This window comes from Mustela lutreola, chromosome 12 (assembly GCF_030435805.1).
Source record: "Mustela lutreola isolate mMusLut2 chromosome 12, mMusLut2.pri, whole genome shotgun sequence".
In the NCBI taxonomy this organism is placed as follows: Eukaryota; Metazoa; Chordata; class Mammalia; order Carnivora; family Mustelidae; genus Mustela; species Mustela lutreola.
The window spans coordinates 3,381,531-3,389,721 of NC_081301.1; the positions used below are offsets into that span (position 1 = coordinate 3,381,531).

Sequence of the window (8,191 nt, forward strand, 5' to 3'; positions counted from 1 at the left end):
GCGGGGCACGCAGCTCCTTTCCTCTCGCGGGCCCCGCCCCCCATTCCCGGGCCGGAGACCGAGCGCCCAGCCGCCCGCCCTGCCCCAGGGTCAGCCCCGGTCGCGGCTACAGGCGCGGCGCGGACCCCGGGTATCGCCGGAGCCCTGGCGAGCTGAGTTCCTGGCTTCCGGGCCGGGGTGCGCCCCTCCGTCCGTCCTAAACCCCGTCCGGTCGCAAGGGGTGAGTCTCCAGCCGGCGGGGACAGTCGCGCTCCCCCCGTCCCGCGTCGCGGGGCAGTAGCGGGCGAAGTGCGCTGTGCGTCTGGGCCCCAGGCCACCGGGTGCGGACACGTTTGGCCGAGGAGGACACCGAGGCTGGGGTGGAGGGAGAGGAGGGTGACTTGCCCGAGGTTCCCGAGCCCGAGAGAGTGGACGCGCGTTCCCGCCGTCCCCTGGAGAACCCAGGCACGGCCCTTCCGGTGGAAGACACGGCTGCCGGCGCCCGCACCCCATCCCTACTCCACCGCACCGGCAGCACGGCCGCCCCTCTCGGCGCAGCCCCCGCCCCGGCCTGGTGTGTCCCCACTGGGCCGGCTCAGGGCTCGATTTCCGGTGTCCCCCTGTTACCCCCTGGAGTCCTCCAAGCCCCGCCCGGGCGCCCCGCCCTGCGCTGCGAGGGCGGGGATTGAGGGGGAGGACCTGAGAGTCCAGACGGGGGGGACGCTTGGCCTCTCCAAGGCACAGCTGCAGGATTCAGCTGAGCACGGAGCCACTGTCCCTCTGTCCCCCTACCAGAGCTGTCAGAGCTCGGGCCACCCAGGGGAAGGCAGGGAGCAAGGAGGGATCCCCTATCCCCTATCCGAGCGTTCCTTTGCAGGTGTTCCTTGAATCCCGGAGATACAGGCTCAGAGCCTGACAGCCCTTGGGAGAGGTGGACTGACTCCAAGCCCCCTCAGTCTCTCCTAGTGCCCAGGTTCAAAAGCTTGACCCAGCAATGCGCTGCCGCAGATTGGCCCTGGGCCTAGGATTCTGCCTGCTATTGGGCACCGCCCTCTGCTTTCTGTGGTGAGCATGTCCCCCATGGAGCCCTCCCTTCACCCCAAACTCCTCCATTTCTTGGCATCTCAACACCCACATCGTGACCCCTTTATGGATTCCTAGGTCCCCCCCAACCTCTCTTGGAACTCCAGTCCCCCAACTGCAATCCCAGTAAGACCAAACTAGTTTTGCTTTCTGGATTTTGATTAGCAATGGCCTCAGGGCCTCTGCACCCCCTCTTTCCTCGGCTTGGACCATTCTTCTAAGATCTCCTGTACACACACCACAATTCACCCCATGTGTTCCCTCTGTGAAGCCCTCCCAACACGGCCACTACCACCCACTTCACTCCCTCGTGGGTAGGGCCTGGCATCAAGAACATTCCCGTCCCTGGAACGAAGACCGCATGGGTGGATAATGGCCACATGGCAGGAGACCAGGAGGCTTTGACCTCTGAAGTCAACCAGACCCAGGGAGTGGTGGGGGATCCCATCAACGTGCACCAAGTGGGTTTTCAGCCTCATGAGAGTCAACAGGTGTTTTTCCTTCCCAGGGTGTATGTGGAGAATTGGCTGCCCTTTTCCTATGTCCCCTATTACCTCCCCTGCCCAGAGATCTTGTAAGTACGGGGCGGGGAGAATTGGGGCCCTGTGGGTTGCCTGGAGTGGGGCCACTGGGAAAGTTTTTGGGTCACTCTGCAGGTTATGAGGTCCTAAGCTCATGATTCTGATCAGTTTGATAAGTGCTGGGTCATGTGTGGGCCGTGGAATAAAAGTCCCAGGTCAGTCCTCCCGAGGCCCTGCAGCGCCCCCTCTGTGCTTTGACCTTGAGCATGCCACAGTGCTCTGAGCCTCACTTGCCTCCTCTGAAGAATGGGATGATGGCGGTGCCCTCCGGGGCCACCTGGAGCACGGAGCACGAGGACAGCTGTAAGCCCTCATGTAGCACGCGCCCCATAGCAGGTGATCAGGAAACAGTGCTCTTAGGTCATGTGTTCGGTGTCGATCCAAGGAACAAATGAGCATGGGACCAGACTTCCACCGCACACTGAAGCTGACTTTTTGACAGTTAAGTGACAAAATGTGCTCCAGGGGGATCTCCACAATAGCAAAAGGCAGGTTTCAAATTTGGATCATGGACTGCTCAGGAGCCGCGAGGCATGGGTCGCCGTCCTAAGCACAGAGTATAGTCCGTCAAGAAGCTGGCCTGGCCTGGAGGAAGCAGTGGGTGTTCCAAAAAGCAAAAACCAGAACACCTTGCTCGTTCGAGACACGGGGTGGGAGAACACTATCTCCTGAGTTTCAATTTTCATTTCCTTGATTGCTGCGGAGGATCTCCCCTCCCCCAGCCCTCCCCACGAACTGAGCTCCTTCCTCCCTGACGCCCCCTGCCGTATGCCTTTGCTCCCCGACCCCCCCGCCTGCTCACAGGGGCTCAAGCACTACCTTGGGCCCAAAGTATTCGCCACATTCTTTTTCTTCCCGGTTTGTCTCTCGTTGGGGTCCACTTAGCTCTTTTTTTAACAGATCGAAGTTGGAGAATGTTTGCGAGTGTAAATGGTCACCTTTGTCTTTTCATGTGGATTTCTTCACTTCTAGTTTTCCGGCCTACGGGTGCGAACATGTGAAGTTGGCTTTTGTTTTATTTAGCTTTGGGTTTTTTTTTTGTTTTTTGTTTTTTGTTTTTTGGTTTTTGTTCTTGTTTTTTGGCTCCAGCTGATGGCTGTCGAGCTCTCCAGTGAGGCTGTAGCGTAGCTGGGCTTGGGGGGAGGTGGGAGCCCACTGCCCTCTCCCTCCTCACTTCCTGCCTTCACCGCCGCCATCACTTTCTGAGTGGGGACCTGAGCGCTTGTTGGGGTGGAAACTAGGCAGACAACCAAGGGGATGGACTGACTCTTAGAAACTGTTGATTCAAGAGTTTAAACTGATCACGGAGGACAAGCACGTATTGCAGGATCCCACTTATATGAGTTCTCTAGAATAATCAAATTCGTAGAAGCAGGGAGGGGTGCCTGGGTGGCTCAGTGGGTTGGGCCGCTGCCTTCAGGTCGGGTCGTGATCTCAGGGTCCTGGGATCGAGTCCCGCATCGGGCTCTCTGCTCAGCGGGGAGCCTGTTTCCTCCTCTCTCTCTCTCTGCCTGCCTCTGCCTGCTTGTGATCTCTCTCTGTCAAATAAATAAATAAAATCTTTAAAAAAAAAAAATTCATAGAAGCAGAAGTAGAATAACGGTTACCAGGAGAGTCGGAGGGGAGCCAGTGTTTCATGAGGACAGAGTTTCAGTTTGGGAAGATGAGAATGTTCTGGAGAGGAATGGTGGGGACAGTGGCACAACAGTGTCCATGTGCTTCAGGACCCTTAACTGTGTACTTCAAACTGGTTAAAATGGGGACACCTGGATGGCTCAATGGGTAAGACTGTTGGACTCTTGGTTCCAGCTCAAGTCACGATCTCAGGGTCATGAGATCAAGCCTCACGTCAGGCCCCAAGTTCAGCAGGGAATCTGCTTGAGATTCTCTCTCTCTCCCTCTGCCCCAACCCTTTCTTTCTGTCCTTTGGACGAAAAGTTGGTAGGAAAACTTAAGGAGGCTTAAGCTATCCCGTTAAAGATGCCACATTGAAAATTCCTCAGGGAGGGGCAGGCACGGTATGCTCAGGTGGTCTGGCCGGACAGCTGACCTCGGGCCTCTCCCGCAGCTGCTGCCCTCCCCGGGTGGCCTCGGGCAGACCTCCCTCTGGGGAAGGACATTATTGGGGGGACTTTCAAGCCTGAGGAGTCCAAAGTCTGGCCCCGGGTCCTTCCAGCCGGCTGGTGGCAGGACCAGGGGCTCCGTGCAACCCACAGGGTCCTCCCCCTTACTTCTCCCCTGAGGCTGCCCTCAGCTGCAGCTAGTGGAGGCTGGCCACACAGCCTGCCTGCCAGGAAGGGGACAGGCTGCCTTCACAAGCGTTCACTCAGTGCTGGGCATGGGCGCATCCCTTTGTCCTCGGGCCAGCTCGGAGGGTGAAGGATGGTTACCCATTTTACAGATGAGGAAGAGTGGGGGCCCGAGCCAGGGTTCCACGACAGACACAGAATGGAGGAGGGACGGGGAAAGGGAGCTCGACTGGTAGAGCTGAGCCAGCCTGGAATCCGGGAAGCAGGCCCCGGGGAGGGCAGGCTGGGGCTCGGGCAGGTGCCGAGGCTGGCGGAATGTCTTCACGGAAACCTCAGCTCTGCTCTTTGGGCCTTTCCACCTGGGTCAAGCGCACCCAGGCCCTGCAGGCTCCTCTTTACCCACGGCCGGCCGGTGTAGGTGGTGATCACGCCCACCAAATGCTGTCGAAGCGACGCCCTGAGTGGAGGCTGTGTAACTGGGTCCTGCAGGTGACCGTCCCGTGGGCTCCAGGGACTCAGCCCAGGTCCCCAGGCCAGAAGGGGGCAGAAACTCAGGTCACCGGCTCTTTGCAGCTTCTCAGAACCTCTACCCACTGCCAGGCCCCTACAGAGCGATATGTTTGAAAGAGCCTCAGCTTTGCAGACAGAGGACACTGGGTATCAAGCACCGCCCTCCCACTTAGCGATCTGGAGGGACTGCTTCTGTAGGAGCCCAGCCCCCCTGGGGGGGCGGGGGGGGAGCAGTGGGGAAGGAGTCGGGGGCGGGGGGGGGGTGCTGCTTCTCCACTCTGTCCTTCCCTGAGTAGCTCTGTCCCCAGCCCTGGCACTAACAGTTCTCTCTCACCTCTGCCCCCAGCAACATGCAACTGCAGTATAAGGGGGAGAAGCCGTTCCAGCCCGTGACCCGGTAAGTGACTGCCAGTTCCCCCTTTGTGGCCCCAGGAACCTGGGGGCTGCCTCCCCTCACCACTGGCCCTTCTCGGTTACAGGTCTCTGTACCCTCAGCCCAAGCTGCTGGAGCAGAGGTGGGTGTTGGGTGGGGCCTGGGTGCAGAATGGAGAGTTTGGGGGGACGATGGGGGGCCTGGAGGGGGTGGGGGGTGCAGGTATAGCGCTCCGACTTATAAGCTGGGGTGGTGGGGGTGTCAGGTGGCCTTGGGGCCCAGGTAGTCTGGAACCTGGCTTCTGGTCCTGTTCGGTCACTAGCTCTTCACCTTGGGCAGACTGCCCGGAGCCTTTTGTGTACAAGTGGGTAAGAATACCCGCTTCGTGGCCGACTGGACGGAGAACTAGATGAGATGGTGTTTGCAAAAGGCGTAGCTCCAGGCGCCCGAGTGGCTCAGTTCATGTGAGTGTCCGACTCTTGATCTCAGGGTGGTGAGTTCAAGCCCCACGTGGGGCTCTACACTGGGCATGAGCCTACTTAAAAAAAAAAAAAAAAAAAAAAGCAGCAGCACTGCATAGTAGGTGCTCAATCTGGGGTTCCTTGCTACCCCGTTTGGATTAGGCACTTAGCAGGTGCCCGAAGTGCCAGGGTCCCTTACACAGTGGATGTGCGTTCACTCCTGGTCCTCTTGACCACGCCAGGGAGGAGCCATCGTCTCCACTTCCCATAGGAGGATCCGGGGCCCAGAGACAGGGATGAAGCGTGGGAGGCAGGACCAGGATGAGGCTGTGGCTCTCCCGAGGGAAGGGCCTCAGCCCCTACGGCCTCCCCTGCTGCCAGGCCTGCGGAGCTGCTGGCGCTTACACCCTGGTTGGCACCCATCGTGTCCGAGGGAACCTTCAACCCCGAGCTGCTGCACCACATCTACCAGCCTCTGAACCTGACCATCGGGGTCACGGTGTTTGCCGTAGGGAAGTGAGTAGTGGGCCGGGTTGGGGGTTGTCACTGAGCCCTCAGAGCTTACAGCCTGGGAAGGAACAGGACCAGGACACGGGTTCCCGCCTGGACACCAGGGAAGACCTGAGCCAGGCACTGTGCACGTGGGAAGGTCGGGAGCAGAGGGTGATGAGGGGAGGGCTTCCTGGAGGAGGGGGTCTGGCCCTGGCATGGAAGCAGGAGAAGGCCCAGGTGAGGGAGCAGCAGGAGCCTTTGTGAGGACACCCCGTGGGCCTCCTCACCCCTCTCCGCTTCCCCAGAACCGTCGAGGCAGGCATGAAGGACTGGAAACACTTAAGACCACCTCACATAACTGGGGGTCCGTGGTCAGGCTGCAGGCAGGTCAAGCCCCCCACCCAGGTCCCTCTCCCCTCTCCTACTCTGGGCCCGCCACTCTCTGGATACCTCCTGGTTTCCTCTCCTCCCCCTCACCCTGCCTGGCCTTGCCTTTAGCCACCACCAGCCTCCCCTTGCGTCTCATTTTCTGATTTCCTGAGGGAGAAATCACTACGGGGCCCCAATACCTCAAGTGCTGGCCAGGTGACAGGTGGCCCGCCTGGGGTCAGGTTCTATCGGCTTCAACCTGGGGGGGCACAGCCCCAAGCCCCCAGCACCACTCACCCCGCCCTGACGCAGCCACTTAACCCGCCAAGTGGTCACTTTCCTCTCTCTGAGCCTCGGTGTCTCTGCCTGTAAAATGCAGATTATTGGGGGACCCCGGGCTGGCTCAGTCATTGGAACGAACGACTGTTGATCTTGGGGTTGTGAGTTCAAGCCCCACATTGAGTGTAGAGATTACTTTAAAAATAAAAACAATAAACTTTGAAATGGGGATTGTGGTGCCTGCCTTAAGGGAGTTTGTGAGGCTCGAAGGAGCTGAGAATCCCTTCAAACACGGCCCCGCACCTAGTTCAGTGCTCACGGAAAGTCAGCTGGGTGTGCAAATGGGAGAGTCCCCGTTAAGCATCCTTCGTATGAAGGAAGAGGTCAGTACTGTGACTATGGGGGTGGGACAGAGGACCCCGAGGTTTCAGACCTGAGTGGCATCTCCAGGTGAAGAGCTGGGAGGTGGACCCCAGCCTGGGGTGAGCCGTGCCCCCACTCCCCCGCCCCGCCAGCACGTGGTGGGGCGGGGCCAGCAGGGCCGATGACGTCATTCCCACCAGGTACACGCGCTTCGTGCAGCCCTTCCTGGAGTCCGCGGAGCGCTTCTTCATGCAGGGCTATCGGGTACGGTACTACATCTTCACCGATGACCCCGCAGCCATCCCTCAGGTCCCGCTGGGCCCCGGCCGCCTGCTCAGCACCATCCCCATCCAGAAGCAGGCCCGCCGGGAGGAGATCTCCATGCGCCGGATGGAGCAAATCAGCCGGCACATCGCCGAGAGGGCACACTGGGAGGTGGATTACATCTTCTGCCTCAATGTGGACATGGTGTTCCGGAACCCATGGGGCCCCGAGACCCTGGGGGACCTGGTGGCCGCCATTCACCCCGGCTACTACGCTGTGCCCCGCCAGCAGTTCCCCTACGAGCGCAGGCATATTTCCACCGCCTTCGTGGCAGACGGCGAAGGGGACTTCTATTACGGAGGGGCGGTCTTCGGGGGGCGGGTGGCCAGCGTGTACGAGTTTACCAGAGGCTGCCACATGGCCATCCTGGCGGACAAGGCCAATGGCATCATGGCCGCCGGGCAGGAGGAGAGCCACCTGAACCGCCGCTTCCTGTCGCACAAGCCCTCCAAAGTGCTGTCCCCTGAGTACCTCTGGGACAGCAGGAAGCCCCAGCCGCCCAGCCTGAAGCTGATCCGCTTTTCCACTTGACAAGGCCACCAGCTGGCTGAGGAGCTGACAGCAGAGCCAGGGCTGCCCTGGAGGGGTCCCCAAGCCCCACAGCCAGTGCGCCCCAGTGCCTCCCTTCTCGGGCCCCAGGTGAGACCAGTCCAGCCCTGCTTACCTCCGTCTCAGCAGAAAATGGAGGCGGAAAGTCTTTTGTAAACTGTAAAGGGCTGCACCCACATGAGAACACAAAGCTCACACAGCCAGGAAGAAGGGAAGCAGAGGTGAAGCGGACAGGGCCCAGTGGGCCCTACCCAGTGGACGTGCCTTTTGGGGCAGGCTCTGGAGTCAGCCCTCCTCCGTGCCTGAGAGTAAAAACTCCGTGCCCACCTCTGCCCCCGTTCTGCTGCCTATTGCCCTTAAAGTTGCACTTCCAGGCGTGCCTGAGGGGCTTCGTCGGTTAAATGGCTGCCTTCAGCTCAGGTCATGATCCCAGGGTCCTGGGATCAAGCCCCACATCAGGCTCCCCGCTCAGCGGAGAGCCTGCTTCTCCCTCTCCCTCTGCCTGCTGCTCTACCTACTTGTGCTCTCTCTATCTCTCTGTCAAATAAAGAAATAAAACCTTAAAAAAATTTTTTTTCA

General features: G+C 59.7%; 1 protein-coding gene across 6 annotated transcripts; it reads left to right on the forward strand.

Annotated features, from left to right (window-relative positions):
- The first annotated feature begins 18 nt into the window (after positions 1–18).
- GBGT1 (globoside alpha-1,3-N-acetylgalactosaminyltransferase 1 (FORS blood group)) lies at positions 19–8,191 on the forward strand. 6 transcript variants are annotated; one of them, XM_059143415.1, is made up of 7 exons: positions 19–220; positions 857–1,044; positions 1,571–1,636; positions 4,749–4,799; positions 4,882–4,917; positions 5,618–5,752; positions 7,038–8,191. In XM_059143415.1, exons 2-7 carry the CDS (start codon positions 974–976, stop codon positions 7,528–7,530), a joined length of 852 nt encoding a protein of 283 aa, XP_058999398.1. In that variant the 5' UTR covers positions 19–220; positions 857–973; the 3' UTR covers positions 7,531–8,191. The 6 variants fall into 6 exon arrangements, with proteins under 6 accessions (XP_058999398.1, XP_058999394.1, XP_058999395.1 ...); XM_059143411.1 differs by having other exon boundaries at positions 20–220; positions 6,940–8,191; XM_059143412.1 differs by having other exon boundaries at positions 20–220; positions 936–1,044; positions 6,940–8,191.

What these genes read in the sequence shown, in the direction of transcription:
- GBGT1 (XM_059143411.1), top strand. Translation starts at nt 974, where the DNA reads ATGCGCTGCCGCAGATTGGCCCTGGGCCTAGGATTCTGCCTGCTATTG. An exon ending in CCCAAGCTGCTGGAGCAGAG is followed by an intron (nt 4,918 to 5,617) that starts GTGGGTGTTGGG and finishes CCCTGCTGCCAG; the next exon opens with GCCTGCGGAGCTGCTGGCGC. An exon ending in ACGGTGTTTGCCGTAGGGAA is followed by an intron (nt 5,753 to 6,939) that starts GTGAGTAGTGGG and finishes CATTCCCACCAG; the next exon opens with GTACACGCGCTTCGTGCAGC.